General features: G+C 59.8%; 1 protein-coding gene across 14 annotated transcripts in view; it reads right to left on the reverse strand.

The window, feature by feature from the left end:
* The window catches only part of SRCIN1 (SRC kinase signaling inhibitor 1), a 120,852-nt gene that overhangs the window by 47,685 nt on the left and 57,483 nt on the right, over positions 1-15,684 (reverse strand). For all 14 annotated transcript variants that reach the window (XM_064174511.1, XM_064174510.1, XM_064174513.1 and 11 more), the window contains one exon: positions 2,758-2,781. In XM_064174511.1, coding sequence (XP_064030581.1) covers positions 2,758-2,781 — 24 coding nt within the window. The remainder of the gene's footprint in view (positions 1-2,757; positions 2,782-15,684) is intronic.

Consider the following 15,684-nt stretch of genomic DNA (forward strand, 5'->3'; position numbering starts at 1 on the left):
CTGCAGCCTGCCAGGCAGCAGCGCAGCTGTTCGTGAGGTGCTGCCAGGGCTCAGCCTGCCCCTGGGTGCTGCCAGGGCTCAGCCTGCCCCTGGGTGCTGCCAGGGCTCAGCCTGCCCCCGGGTGCTGCCAGGGCTCAGCCTTCCCCATGGTGCTGCCAGAGTTCAGCCTGCCCCTGGGTGCTGCCAGGGCTCAGCCTGCCCCTGGGCGCTGCCAGGGCTCAGCCTGCCCCTGGGTGCTGCCAGGGCTCACCCAGCCTCTGGGTGCTGCCAGAGTTCAGCCTGCCCCCGGGTGCTGCCAGGGCTCAGCCTGCCCCCGGGTGCTGCCAGGGCTCAGCCTGCCCCTGGGTGCTGCCAGAGTTCAGCCTGCCCCTGGGTGCTGCCAGGGCTCAGCCTGCCCCTGGGTGCTGCCAGGGCTCACCCAGCCCCTGGGTGCTGCCAGAGTTCAGCCTGCCCCCGGGTGCTGCCAGGGCTCACCCAGCCCTTGGGTGCTGCCAGGAGCCAGCCTGCCCCTGGGTGCTGCCAGGAGCCAGCCTGCCCCTGGGTGCTGCCAGGGCTCAGCCTCCCCCTGGGTACTGCCAGGGCTCAGCCTCCCCCCGGGTGCTGCCAGGGCTCAGCCCGCCCCTGGGTGCTGCCAGGGCTCACCCAGCCCCTGGGTGCTGCCAGGAGCCAGCCTGCCCCTGGGTGCTGCCAGGGCTCACCCAGCCCCTGGGTGCTGCCAGGAGCCAGCCTGCCCCTGGGTGCTGCCAGGGCTCAGCCTGCCCCTGGGTGCTGCCAGGAGCCACCCAGCCCCTGGGTGCTGCCAGGAGCCAGCCTGCCCCTGGGTGCTGCCAGGGCTCACCCAGCCCCTGGGTGCTGCCAGTGCTCAGCCTGCCCCTGGGTGCTGCCAGGGCTCAGCCTGCCCCTGGGTGCTGCCAGGAGCCAGCCTGCCCCTGGGTGCTGCCAGGGCTCACCCAGCCCCTGGGTGCTGCCAGGGCTCAGCCTCCCCCCGGGTGCTGCCAGGGCTCAGCCTCCCCCTGGGTGCTGCCAGAGCTCACCCAGCCCCTGGGTGCTGCCAGGAGCCACCCAGCCCCTGGGTGCTGCCAGGAGTCAGCCTCCCCTGGGTGCTGCCAGGAGTCAGCCTGCCCCTGGGTGCTGCCAGGAGTCAGCCTGCCCCTGGGTGCTGCCAGGAGCCAGCCTGCCCCTGGGTGCTGCCAGGAGCCAGCCTGCCCCTGGGTGCTGCCAGGAGCCAGCCTGCCCCTGGGTGCTGCCAGGGCTCAGCCTGCCCCTGGGTGCTGCCAGGGCTCAGCCTGCCCCCAGCCTTTGCCTGGGCTGCAAGAGCTGAGGCTGAGCACTGAGCTCTTGGTGGACCAAAGCAAACTCCAAAGCTTCTGCCAGCAGCCTCCCTGCCCCACCCCAGCTGGCACCAAACCCCCCAAGGTGACAGAGCAGAGGATGGAGACACAGATGATGATGGCCAAGGCAGGACAGAGCTGTCCCCTTCCCCTCCCACAGCACCCAGCAGAGCAATCCCTGAGCTCATCTCCTGCCCCATCAGTGTGGGATAAGCCTGGAATGAGGAAGCCTGAGAGAGGAGGTGAGGAGCTGGAAGGGGGAATTGGTGCTGGGCAGGTGGTTGAGTGTTGGATATGAGGGGTGGGGAGAAGCACAGCAGGTGCCAGAGCTTGGCAAGGGCACCCACAAGAGGCTGTGCTCAAGGGGAGGGACGAAGCTTTGCTCAGCAGCTCTCAGGTGAGGAAGAGGAGGAGGAGGAGGCTGGAAATCAGAGCAAGCCTCAGCTCCCTGCCTGGGAGCTCCACAGGTAACCTTCCAAAGCCAGCCCAGATCAGGCTCACTCCTGCCCTGCTCCCAGCACTGACTCTAAAGCAGCAGGATGGGGCTGTGGGGAGGAGGTCTGAAGGAGGACAGGAGGAGTGATGGTGGTGATGGTCTGAAGGAGGCCAGGGGTGATGGTGATGGACTAAAGGAGGCCAGGGGTGATGGTGATGGACTAAAGGAGGCCAGGGGTGATGGTGATGGACTAAAAGAGGCCAGGGGTGGTGGTAGTGGTCTGAAGGAGGCCAGGGGTGGTAGTGGTGGACTAAAGGAGGCCAGGGGTGATGGTGATGGTTTGAAGGAGGCCAGGGGTGATAGTGGTGGACTAAAGGAGGCCAGGGGTGATGGTGATGGTTTGAAGGAGGCCAGGGGTGATAGTGGTGGACTAAAGGAGGCCAGGGGTGATGGTGATGGTTTGAAGGAGGCCAGGGATGATAGTGGTGGACTAAAGGAGGCCAGGGGTGATGGTGATGGACTAAAAGAGGCCAGGGGTGATGGACTAAAGGAGGCCAGGGGTGGTGGTGATGGTCTAAAGGAGGTCAGGGCTGCTGCTGCTGGTCCAAAGGAGGCCATGAATTATGATAATGGTCTCAAAGAGGCCAGGGAAGATGATGAGGAGGATGATGATGATGATGATGGTCTCAAGGAGGCCAGAGGTGGTGCTGGTGCTGACCTCAGCAAGCTCCCAGGGCTTCACCCCTGTCAGCCAACAGCTCTGCACCTGCACAACAACTCAACCCAGAGGGGCCCAAAATAAAACCCCTCTGAGGAGCTCCAACCACTGCTGAGCTGCAAACAAAACTCCCCCTGGGCACAGGCCAGAACCCTCAGGGTCCAACTGCCCTGGGCATGGGCACAGAGATGAAGCAAGGCTGGAGGACTCCATGCATGCAGTGGAGACAGAAGCAAGGAGGGGGAAGGGGGTAAAAAGCAGAAGGTACTGACCTTAAAGCTCCAGTAGTTGGGTTGCTAAGGAGAGAAGAACCAAGAGAAGGAAAAACAAAACAACAACAAAAAGATCATTAAGATCCCACTTGGACTTTTGGAGTCCCTCTGGAGTGTTGTTGAGTTCCAACTTAGAATCAGGCAGGGCTGGAAGGGAGCACAAGGAGCAGGCAGTGCCAACCTCCCCCTGCCATGCCCAGGGACACCCTACCCTAGAGCAGGCTGCACACAGCCTCAGCCAGCCTGGCCTCAAACACCTCCAGCCATGGGGCCTCAACCACCTCCCTGGGCAACCCCTGCCAGGCTCTCACCACTCTCCTGCTCAACAACTTCCTCCTCACCTCCAGCCTCACTCTCCCCACCTCCACCTCTGCTCCATCCCCCCCACTCCTGCCACTCCCTCACAGCCTCAAAAGTCCCTCCCCAGCTTTTTTGGAGCCCCCTTCAGACCCTGGAAGGCCACCAGAAGGTCCCCTGGGAGCCTCCTCTGCTCCAGCCTGCACAGCCCCAACTCTTTGTGTCTGTGCTCACAGCAGAGCTGCTGCAGCCTCTGAGCATCCTCCTGGCCCTGCTCTGGACACTCTCCAGCATCTCCACAGCCCTCTTGTCCCAGGGGCTCCAGAGCTGGCTGCAGGACTCCAGGTGGGGTCTCAGCAGAGCAGAGCAGAGGAGGAGAATCCCCTCCCTGGCCCTGCTGGCCACACTGCTGCTGCTGCAGCCCAGGCTCTGGTTGCTCTCTGGGCTGCAAGTGCACACTGCTGGCTCCTGCTGAGCTTCTCCTCCAGCAGCACCCCCAAGTCCCTCTCCTCAGGGCTGCTCTTTAGCCTGGCACTGCCCAGCTTGGATTGGTGCTTGGCATTGCCTCCACCCAGCTGCAGGACCTTGCCCTTGGTCTTGCTGCACCTCCTGAGCTTGGCTTGTGCCCACTTCCACCTGTGCTACTTCTGCTTCCAGCCCCCTCCCCACAGGGTTGCTGAAGCTTTATCCTGCTGCTTTCAGGGGGGGTGGTGGAAGGGGCTGGGTTTGGAATGGGATCTTCCAATCCCTGCTCTTTGCCCCTGCTCCTCCCTTCCCCTCTGCTGCCTCTCCACAGGTGTCAAATCGATGTGCTCCAGGCAGTGACAGGAGCTGGCACAGCTTCCAGCCCAGCCAGCTGGAGGGAAGCTCAGGAGCTTTCCCCTCCTCCTCCTCCTGTGCCACCCACTGAGAACCACCAGCAGGAGATGGCACCGCAAGTGCTGAGGATGCTCCGAGCTGGGGGGGGGGGGGGAGTGGCTCAGTGCAGCACCCACAGTGGGGCTGGGGGACACAGCATAGGGTCGGAGGTTTGGTGGCTTCCCCTTCCCAGGGCAGCAGCAAAGGGCTTGGACAGCCTGGATGGGGCTGCAGGAGCTCAGCAAGTCCTCAGAGGACAAAGTGGTACCCAAAGGCACATCCGGGCTGGGCATCTCCAGTGCATGGCACTGGGACAGGCTGGGGACAAAGGAAACCCTTCAGAGCAGGCACAGCAGCAGCACAAGCAGCTTCCTGCCACCTGGAGGTGCAGGGCATGCACCTGGCACAGCAGCTTCAGCTTCCTGCCACCTGGAGGTGCAGGGCATGCACCTGGCACAGCAGCATCAGCTTCCTGCCACCTGGAGGTGCAGAGCATGCACCTGGCACAGCAGCATCAGCTTCCTGCCACCTGGAGGTGCAGGGCATGCACCTGGCACAGCAGCATCAGCTTCCTGCCACCTGGAGGTGCAGGGCATGCACCTGGCACAGCAGCATCAGCTTCATGCCACCTGGAGGTGCAGAGCATGCACCTGGCACAGCAGCATCAGCTCTATGTCACCTGGAGGTGCAGAGCATGCACCTGGCACAGCAGCATCAGCTTCCTGCCACCTGGAGGTGCAGGGCATGCACCTGGCACAGCAGCTTCAGCTTCCTGCCACCTGGAGGTGCAGGGCATGTACCTGGCACAGCAGCATCAGCTTCTTGCCACCTGGAGGTGCAGGGCATGCACCTGGCACAGCAGCATCAGCTTCCTGCCACCTGGAGGTGCAGGGCATGTACCTGGCACAGCAGCTTCAGCTTCATGCCACTCTGGGATGCCCATCAGACCCCCAACCCCAGCTCAGTGTGGGCAGCAGCAGCCAAGCCTCTGGCAGGTGCCCAGCAGGAGGGACATTAGGGATGGTACCAAGAGGTGGGATCCACCTCCGTGGGAAGGGGAAGTGTTGGGAATGCCATCAGGGTGGGGTAGGAGGAATTGGGTGCAGAGCAGCTTCTTTTTGAGGGGGGAGGGGGTCAGAGTCCTGACCTGCTCCTTCCTCCCCTCTCACCCTCACCCCAGCCCTTGGCTTTGCAGCATTTATGGCCCCACCACAAGCACAGGGGCTGCAAAAAACTCTTTGTGGCTTAGAGGGTGATTTTTCTTCTTCATCATCATCATCATCATCATCATCATCATTATTAATACCATCATCATCACCACTACCATCATCATCATCATCAACACCACCATGCCCCCTCCTTGGAGCTGCTCAAAGCCAGGTTGGATGAGGCCTCAAGCAACCTGAGAGGTGTCCCTAGTGGCTTGGGGGGGGGGGGTTGGAACTGAATGGTCCTGAAGGCCCCTCCCAACCCAACCAGTGGATGATTCTATCATCATCACCATTATCATCCTCATCCTCATCCTCACCACCATGCCTCCTCCTTGGAGGTGCTCTGCCAGAGCAGATCTCCTACCCCAGATCCCACAGGGACACATCCAGGCAGGGTTTGGATATCTGCAGAGAGGGAGACTCCACAGCCCCCCTGGGCAGCCTGTGCCAGGCTCTGCCACCCTCACAGGGAAAAAAATTCCTCCTCCTGTTTAAATGAAGCTTCCTCTGCCTCAGCTTCCACTCAGTGCCCCTTGGCCTGGCACTGGCATCACCCAGCAGAGCCTGGCTGCAGCCTCCTGGCACTCACCTGCACACATTGATACCCACTGCTGAGGTCACCTCTCAGCTCCTCCTCTCCCAGCTCCAGCCCCAGCTCCCTCAGGCTCTGCTCCTAGCAGAGCTGTTCCCTTCCCTTCAGCATCTCTGTGGCTCTGTGCTGGACTCTCTCCAGCAGTTCTGTGTCCCTCTGGAACTGGGGGGCCCAGAACTGGACACAGCACTCCAGATGCAGCCTCAGCAGGGCAGGGCAGGGCAGGGCAGAGCAGAGGAGCAGGAGAACCTCTCTCGACCTACCAACCACAGCCCTTCTAACCCACCCCAGGCTGGCACTGCCCCTCCTGCTCACCAGAGCTCATTGCTGGCTCATGCTCACCCTCCCACCCACCAGCACCCCCAAATCCTTCTCCCCTTTGCTGCCTTCCAACAGCTCAGTCCCCAACCTGCTCCCTGGGGTTGTTCTTTCCCAGGTGCCAGGCTCTGCCCTTGTCCTTGTTGCCTTTCATTCAGTGTCTCCCTGCCCACCCCTCAGCCTGCCCAAGTCTGCCTGAATGGCAGCACAAGGCCAAGGAGTGCAGAACTTCCACCTCAGCCAAGCCTGGAGGCACAAAGGTCTTCTCCAAGGGCACATCATGACTCAGAGGCAGCACCAGAAATAGCAAACCAGGGCTGTGATTACCAGGCACAGTTAGATAACAACCAGCAGGATCCCAGGATCCCAGCACTGGAAGGTTGGAAGGGACCTCTGGAGCACAGCCAGGCCAAGTCCCCTGCCAGGGCAGAGTCACCTAGAGAAGGGCACTCAGGAGCACAGCCAGGTGGGGCTGGAAGCTCTCCAGAGATGGAGACTCCAGCACCTCTCTGGGCAGCCTGCTCCAGGGCTCAGCACCCTTCAGTTCCAGAAGCTCCTCCTCATGTTCCACTCTGTGCCCATTGCCCCTTGTCCTGGCACTGGGCACCACTGGCAGCAGCCTGGCCCCATCCTGCTGCCCCCCACCCTTGAAGGATTGCTCAGCACTGCTCAGCCCCCCTCAGGCTGCTCTTCTTTAGGCTCCACAGCCCCAACTCAGCCTCTCCTCCTCACAGAGCTGCTCCAGGTGCCCTCAGCATCTCTGCAGCCCTTTGCTGTGCCCTCTCCAGCAAGTCCCTGCCCCTCTTGACCTGGGCAGCCCAGAGCTGGTCCCAGTACCCCAGATGTGGCCTCAGCAGGGCTGAGCAGAAGGGCAGCAGAACCTCCCTCAGCCTGCTGGCCACACTCTCTGGATGCACCCCAAGGCTCCTTTGACCTCCTTGGGCATGAGGGCACATTGCTGGCTCCTGGGCATCCTGTGCTTGTCCACCTCACATCCCAGCAAGGTAGTGGGCAAAAGATGATGGAGGGGAAGATGCTGTGACACAAGATGCCAGGGGCAAGATGCTGGGTGGAAGATGCTGGGGGCAAGATGCCAGGGCAAGCTAGGGGGGAAAGATGCTGAACACAAGCTACCAGGGGCAAAATGCTGAGGGCAAGGCACCAGGCTCAAGATGCCAGGGCAAGATGCTGGGGACAGAAGATCAGGGGGCAAAAGAGGCAGGGCAAGATGCTGGGGGGCAGAAGAGCAGGGGGCAAACAGGCAGGGCAAGATGCTGGGGGGCAGAAGATCAGAGGGCAAAAGAGGCAGGGCAAGATGCTGGGGACAAAATGCCAGCCATAAGATGCCCTGGGCAAGATGCTGGGCACAAAGCAAGGCTGACAGCCCCAGCACCTCCCTGGCCACACACGGGGGGTAAAGCCCAGATGGCAGCACTGCTGGATGCCAAGGTAAAGCAGCCAAGCCCGGGGGCAGAAGGCGAGGCTGTGCTGGCTGCAGAGCCAGCAGCAGGCTCCTGCTGGGCTGGAGGAGCTGCAGGAAGCATCTCTGTGGCTCTGGGAGGTGAGCAGGATTGCATCAGCCTCGGGAGGCTTGGACGTGCCCTGCCTGCCTGGCTGCAGCTGCGTCTCGAGTGGAGCTTGCAGAGGGCAGCAGTTTTGTCACCCTGCTGCTGCTCACAGCCCTTGGCACAGCTCTCCCTGCCCGGCCTCAGATGCCACCTCCCAACAAAAGCTACAGGAGGGGTCCTTAACTCCTGGCAGCCCAATTCCAGTGGGCATCAGTAAGTCCTTCATCCCCTTCCATCATCACACTCGCCCCAGCTAGCAGCTGCTTCTCTCCACCAGCACACCCAGAGAACTCCTGCCTGGTCCCTGCAGGCAGCACTCCATGGAGTCCTGAGATGGGTTGGGTTGGAGGGGACTCAATCCTAGGATGAATTGGAGGGGACCCAACCCTAGGATGAATTGGAGGGGACCCAACCCTAGCATGGGTTGGGTTGGAGGGGACCCAATCCTAGGATGAATTGGAGGGGACCCAACCCTAGGATGAATTGGAGGGGACCCAACCCTAGGATGGGTTGGGCTGGAGGGGACCCAACCCTAGGATGAATTGGAGGGGACCCAACCCTAGGATGGGTTGGGTTGGAGGGGACCCAATCCTAGCATGGGTTGGGTTGGAGGGGACCCAACCCTAGGACAAATTGGAGGGGACCCAATCCTAGGATGGGTTTGGCTGGAGGGGACCCAACCCTAGGATGGGTTGGGTTGGAGGGGACCCAACCCTAGGATGAATTGGAGGGGACCCAATCGTAGGATGGGTTGGGTTGGAGGGGACCCAACCCTAGGATGGGTTGGGTGGGACTCAGCCCTAGGGTGGGTTGGGTTTACAGGAACAAAGGAGAGGAGAGAAAACGACCCCAAGGAGCCCCAGGGCAGGTTTAAGTTGGACATCAGAGGAATCTTCTTCACTGGAAGGGTTCTCAGAGCCTGGCACAGGCTGCCAGGGGAGGTGGCTGAATGCCCATCTCTGGAGGGGTTTCAGGGAGGCAGAGCTGTGGTGCTGAGGGCTGTGGCTTAGCCCCAGCCTCGGCAGAGCTAGAGGATGGTTGGGCTGCATGAGCTGAAAGCTCTTTTCCAACCCAAACCATTCCATGATGCTGTTAACTCTCTGGTTCCAGAATTCCATGAGTGCTGGGATGGGCACAGGAGCCATGGCAGCAGGCAGGAGCAGCCAGGGCTGCCAATCTGGTGCCGTCTACCAGGGCCAAGTGGGCAATGGCCACCAGCACAGAGACCTTTTCGGGGGGGGGGAGGGCTCCATCTGGTCCTTGCAGGCACTGCTGCAGCGCAGGCTCCTTGCCCAGCCCGGTCCTGCCGTGGGCTCAACCTCCAGCCCCCTCCAAAAGCTCTCGGTGGAGGCTCACTGCAGTCATTCAGTGCACAAAGGAGCTAAGTGGGGGAGGATGGGGGGGTACAGGCAGCATAGCCATGCCCCCAGGGGCTCCTCAGGTCGGGGGGAGGTCTCTGGAGGGGGGGTGGGGGTGGGGGAAGTAGCTACCGGCTGGGTTGGATGAAAGGGGATGAAGGATTTACTTGTGTGGGTTTGAGATGATGCCCCCCAGGGGCTCCTCGGGGGGGGGGGGGTGTTCTCCAGGTGTAGTGGGAGGGGGAGGAGGTGGGGACGAGCAGCTGGTGGTGATGGGAAGGGGATGAAGGATTTGCTGCTGTGGGTTTGAAATAGGTGATGGGACGAGGGGCACAGGTACCACCCCCACCCCGGGGTGAGATGGCAGAGAGAAGGGGACCAAAGGGCAGAGAGAAGGGGGCCAAAGGGCAGAGAGAAGGGGGCCAAAGGGCAGAGAGAAGGGGGCCAAAGGGCAGAGAGAAGGGGGCCAAAGGGCAGAGAGAAGGGAATTAAAAGGCAGAGAGAAGGGGAGCAAAGGCAGAGAGGAGAGGACCAAAGGCAGAGAGGAGAGGACCAAAGGCAGAGAGAAGGGGACCAGAAAACAGTGAGAAGGGAATCAAAAGGCAGTGAGAAGGGGACCAGAGGGCAGCGAAAAGGGGACCAGAGCAACACCGCAGCCACCTCCCACCAGCTCCTGCAGAACCTTGGCCGGGAGATGGAGGAGAGAGAAGCCCCAAGGGCTGTGCCCAGCTCCCCGGTGTGCAGCTTGGCAGCCAGCCAGGCTGGCAAGGATGGATTTGTAGAGAGAGGGGAGGGAAGAGGAGAGGTCCAAGGTAGAATTAACATATCGCTGGCTCTTCAAAAGCATCAAAGGGAGATAATGGTCTGAGAGAGGATTGGAAGCGACAGCCCCGTTCCGAGCCATAAAGCAGGCAGCTCCTTGCAGCGCAGCTGTGCAGAAGGGCTGAAGAATGACAAAGGCTGAGCTGATCATTCCAATGAAAGTCATGACCGTGATGCTGCGAAACGATGGACTAACGAGGGCTGGGGGCTGCCCTCCCTCCCCCGCAGCACAAAGACGGAGGAGCTGAAGCAAGCACGCAAGAGGAAAATGGGGCTTGAGATGCTGCTGTGAGCCCAGGGCCAGGAGGGACCCTCCGCATGCATGAACGCTCCAGGAGCTCCAGGAGAGAGGTGGGGGGAGGGGGTTAGAGTGAAGAGGAGGAAGAGATACTCGAGAGTGAGGGTAGGAGACACTGCAGTGGGTTGCCCGAGGAGGCTGTGGATGTCCCCTCTGCTGGAGGGTACTCAGCACTGCTCAGGCCACCCCTGCAGTGCTGTGCCCAGCTCTGGGCTCCTCCATTGCAGAGAGCTGCTGAGGTGCTGGCAGGTGCCCAGAGCAGGGCAGCAAGGCTGGGGAGGGGCCTGGAGCAGAGCCCTGTGAGGAGAGGCTGAGGGAGCTGGGGGGGTGCAGCCTGCAGCAGAGGAGGCTCAGGGCAGAGCTGATTGCTGCCTGCAGCTGCCTGCAGGGAGGCTGTAGCCAGGTGGGGTTGGGCTCTGCTGCCAGGCAGCCAGCAACAGAAGAAGGGGACAGAGCCTGAAGCTGTGGCAGGGCAGGCTCAGGCTGGATGTGAGGAGGAAGTTCCTGGCAGAGAGAGTGATTGGCACTGGAATGGGCTGCCCAGGGAGGTGGTGCAGTGCCCATGGCTGGAGGTGTTGAAGCCAAGGCTGGCTGGGGCACTGAGTGCCATGGTGTGGTTGGTTGGGCAGGGCTGGGTGCCAGGCTGGGCTGGGGGAGCTTGGAGCTCTCTTCCCACCTTGGGTGAGCCTCCCTAGGTTCCCCTTGTTGGTAGCCTCCTTGGGCTCCACTTGGTGCCCTCAGAAGGCAGGTGGGAGGAACCTCTCTCACAGCCCCAGTGCAGTGCCCATGGCTGGAGGTGTTGCAGCCAAGCCTGGCTGGGGCACTGAGTGCCATGGTGTGGTTGGTTGGGCAGGGCTGGGTGCCAGGCTGGGCTGGGGGAGCTTGGAGCTCTCTGCCAGCCTGCTGGGTTCTAGGATTCTAAGATGAGATCTTGAGCACTCCTGGGCTGGTGGGAGGTGTCCCTGCCCATGGCAGAGGGGTTGGCACTGACTGATCTCAAAGGTCCCTTCCAACCCCAACCACTCTAGGAAATCCCTGGAGGTGTTCCAGAACCTTGTGGCCATGGTGGGGTTGGACTGGGGACTGAATTCAATGACCTCAGAGGTCTTCTCCAAGCTAAACAACTCTCTGATTCTCTAAGCCAGTCACCACCTTGACCCAGGCAGACCCACCCTGGCCAGCAATTAGGACAGAAACCTGTGGGGTGATTAAGAAGGGAAGGTTGAGTCCCACCAAGATGGGCAGCAGCAGCAGCAGCAGCACCCCTGGCACCAAAGGCAGGGGCAGAGGCAGCTTCATCGACTTCTTCATTAAGTCCTTTTTCAGGACTTCCAGGCTCTGAGAGGCTTCCCCTCAGGCACTGAGTCTCGACAAACAAACCTCTCCTTGAACGATGCCAGGGAAGGGGAACTCAATCTGCTTCTCCTCCAGCAGGTTGGGCTGGGGCTGGGGCGGATTTTAATGGGTTTCAGCAGAGGAGAAAGTGGATTAAAGTGGAAAGCTCAACCTGACAGGGTGGAGCAGAGGAGAAACAGCAGACAGACAGAGGGAAGAGCTGCTCTGACACTGTGCTGCAGGTGCTGTCATCTGAGCTCTGCCTGTCCCTCCTGAATGGCCTCAGCTGAGCTCTACCTGTCCCTCCTGAATGGCCTCATCTGAGCTCTCCCTCTCCCTCCTGAAGGATCTCATCTGAGCTCTCCCTGTCCCTCCTGAATGGCCTCATCTGAGCTCTCCCTGTCCCTCCTGAATGGCCTCATCTGAGCTCTCCCTGTCCCTCCTGAAGGATCTCATCTGAGCTCTCCCTGTCCCTCCTGAAGGATCTCATCTGAGCTCTCCCTGTCCCTCCTGAATGGCCTCATCTGAGCTCTCCCTGTCCCTCCTGAATGGCCTCATCTGAGCTCTCCCTGTCCCTCCTGAAGGATCTCATCTGAGCCCTCCCAGTTCCTCTTGAAGGACCTCATCTGAGCATTCCCTCTCCCTCCTGAAGGACTTCACCTGAGCTCTCCCTGTCTCTCCTGAAGGACCTCATCTGAACTCTCTGTCCTGAAAGACCTCATCTGAGCTCTCCCAGTTCCTCCTGAAGGCCCTCTCACACTTGAGCACCCCAGCACCTAAGAGCCAGGTCAGCATCACTGGGGCTAATTCCCTCAGCTTCCAGGGGGAGCTCACTCAACCCAGAGCCCACCACGAGAAGAGCACCAAGACATCTGCTCTGCTGCTCCTCTTTCAGGCACAGAATCCCAGCATGCCAGGTTGGGAAGGAGCCCAAGGACCATCTGGTCCAACCTGTCTAGATGAGAGTGGGAGCTGAACCGAGCTGGCCCAGCTGAGTCTTCAAACTGCCCTGTGGAAGGGACTCCACTGCTGCCACAGGCACCTTCAGGCAGGGACTTGGCTCTTGCCACTACTCACTCCAGTCCCCAGCCCAAAGAGGCTCTCTGATGGCCATCAAGAGATGCCATAGGTTGTCACAGTGACCTGGTGGCAAACAAAGAGACTCCCCTGGCCTGGCTGCACAGCTCCAGCTTTGCCTGCAGGACCTTCCCCCTGCCCACACACCAACCATGAGCCTCTCTCCAGGAGAGCTTCCTCATCTCTGCAGCAGCAATCACAGCCTCGACCTGCAGCCTCTCTGAGGCAGTCCAGGTGACACCAGAGCCCCAAACACTTTTGGACATCAGTAGCTTTGTGCTCCTGACCCTCACTTAAACCCAAACCAGTGCTGTTGGTGCCCCCTTGAGCAGTGATGCAACAGGACAAAGGCTTTGCTGAGGACCACCTGTGGGCTTGGCCTCGGAGATCTCCTCTCTGTGGCCTCCACAGCCAAGGTCAGAGACCCTTCTTGTGCTGTAGGATCCCTGAGATCCAAGCTTGGTGGCTCAGCACATCCCTCAGCCTGCTCGGGATGGGGAGAGGGGGAGGATCCTCTGCTTCTGCACCGGGTTAAGAGCTCCTCCACCTTCCATCCTCTTTCCAGGGCAGGGAGAGGGCAGCCAGAGAGCAGGGCCAAAGGTTTGGTGAGGGGGGGGGGGGGAAGGTAGGGAAAGCTGGCAGAAGTTGGGCAGATCAGGTTGCAGAGTTGCTATGGCAACGGCACGGCGTAGGTGGACCAACACAATAGGAACGCGCAAGGTAAAGCCGGCTGCAAGCAGGCAGCAAGCAGCCACCAGCTCCTCAGCAGCCAGCCGGGGCCAGTACCCCACCCCTGACAGCTTTGGGGTGACCTCCACCCTCTGTCAGGCTCCCCCGACCCCAGGGAGGCTCATCCCTGCAGCAGAGCCCTGAGAAACCCCCCATGCCAAGGGCAAGGAGGGATGGGTCCTCCACAGGAACCCCTGGACCTCTGGGAGATGCAGCTCTGCCAGCACCTCAAGCATCTCCCATCAGCTACCAACCAGCAACTGCCAACCAGCAGCTACCAACCACCAACCATCACCTACCAACCAGCAGCTACCAACCACCAACCATCAACTACCAACCATCAACTGCCAACCAGCAATGAACAGCCACCAACCATCAACTGCCAACCAGCAGCTACCAACCACCAACCAGCAACTGCCAACCAGCAATGAACAGCCACCAACCATCAACTGCCAACCATCAACTGCCAACCAGCAGCTACCAACCACCAACCATCACCTACCAACCAGCAGCTACCAACCACCAACCAGCAACTGCCAACCAGCAATGAACAGCCACCAACCATCAACTGCCAACCAGCAGCTACCAACCACCAACCATCAACTACCAACCAGCAGCTACCAACCACCAACCATCAACTACCAACCAGCAACTGCCAACCAGCAACTGCCAACCAGCAACTGCCAACCAGCAACTGCCAACCAGCAATGAACAGCCACCAACCATCAACTGCCAACCATCAACTGCCAACCAGCAATGAACAGCCACCAACCATCAACTGCCAACCATCAACTGCCAACCAGCAGCCAGCAACTAACAACCACCAGCAATCAACTGCCAACCAGCAACCAACAATTACCAACCATCAGCTACCAACCACCAACCATCAACTACCAACCATCAACTGCCAACCAGCAACCACCAACCATCAGCTGCCAACCATCAGCTGCCAACTGCCAATGAGCAACCAACAATCACCAATCATCATCTGCCAACCACCCACCAGCAACTACCAACTATCAACTGCCACCCAGCAACCAACAATCACCAACCATCAACTGCCAACCACGAACCATCAGCCTTCAACTACCATCAGCCATCAACCACCAACCTTCAACTGCCAACCATCAGCCACCACCAATCATCAACCATCCATCACCATCAACCTTCTAACCATCAACCACCATCAACCTTCAACCATCAGCCACAAATCATCAGCCAAAAGCAACCAATCATCAACTATCAACCTCCAACCACCAACCACCACCAACCAATCATCAACTATCAACCTCCAACCTTCAACCACCAACCATAGACCATCAATCACCATCAGCCACCAACCTCCAGCCACCTCCTTGTGGGGCTACAGCAGCTGTGTCACACCTGCTGCCACCACAGGGACCCTGCAGGCTGCCAGCCCCATGGGCTGCAGTTGCCACCACCCTGGCACCCTGACAGAGGGCATCAACCTGCTGGTGGAGGCAAATCTGTTCTTCTCCACTGCCAGCAGCTCCAGGGCCAGGTCTGCATGAGCAGCAGGCACAGAGGAGCTCTGCTGCCTGCTGCAGCTTTTGTGCTGTTCCCAACCTCACTCAGCACCAGCTCTTGGCACCCTGACACCAGGGCATGCAGCAGCCCAAAGTGGTCTCACAAGGACCTCCCAGGCCACCAGCAGGAGACAAATTTGGCTTAGGGAGAGAAGAAGGAGTCAAATTCAGGAGAAATTTGGCTTAAGGAGAGCAGAAGGAGTCAAATTCAGGAGAAATTTGGCTTAGGGAGAGCAGAAAGAGTCAAATTCAGGACAAATTTGGCTGAGGGAGAGAAGAAAGAGTCAAATTCAGGAGAAATTTGGCTTAGGGAGGGCAGAAAGAGTCAAATTTGGACAAATTTGGCTTAGGGAGAGCAGAAGGAGATAAATTTTGAACAGATTTGGCTTAGGGAGAGTAGAAAGAGTCAAAATTTGGACAAATTTGGCTTATGGAGGGGAAAAGTCAAATTTTGAACAGATTTGGCTTAGGGAGGGCAGAAGGAGTCAAATCCAGGAGAAAATTGGCTTAGGGAGAGAAGAAAGAGTCAAAGTTTGGGACAAATTGGGCTTAGGGAGAGCAGGAGGAGTCAAAATTCAGGGTGGGGACACGATCAGGCCCCAGTGTGCCAGAGGGGCAGGAACACTCCTGCCCAGCCCAGGCTGGTGGCACTCACAACCCCCCCCAGCAGCAGGGTGAGGAACTGGGAAGGGGGCACTGGGAGAACAAGGATGGGGCTAGGATGGAACCAGACCCAATTCCTGATGGATGCCCACTGGGTACCTCCCCACTGGACCACACCATGGGCTAGTGGATGAGCTTGCCCAGGGCTACCAACTGCTTCTCAGGGGCTTCCAGAGCTGCTGCCCCTCCCTGCTCCCTCGGGTAAAGCCTGTGAGGAGAGCCACAGGGCACTTCCAGCTCCCAGGGAGCTGATT

The sequence above is a fragment of the Pogoniulus pusillus genome, chromosome 40, assembly GCF_015220805.1.
Source record: "Pogoniulus pusillus isolate bPogPus1 chromosome 40, bPogPus1.pri, whole genome shotgun sequence".
In the NCBI taxonomy this organism is placed as follows: domain Eukaryota; kingdom Metazoa; phylum Chordata; class Aves; order Piciformes; family Lybiidae; genus Pogoniulus; species Pogoniulus pusillus.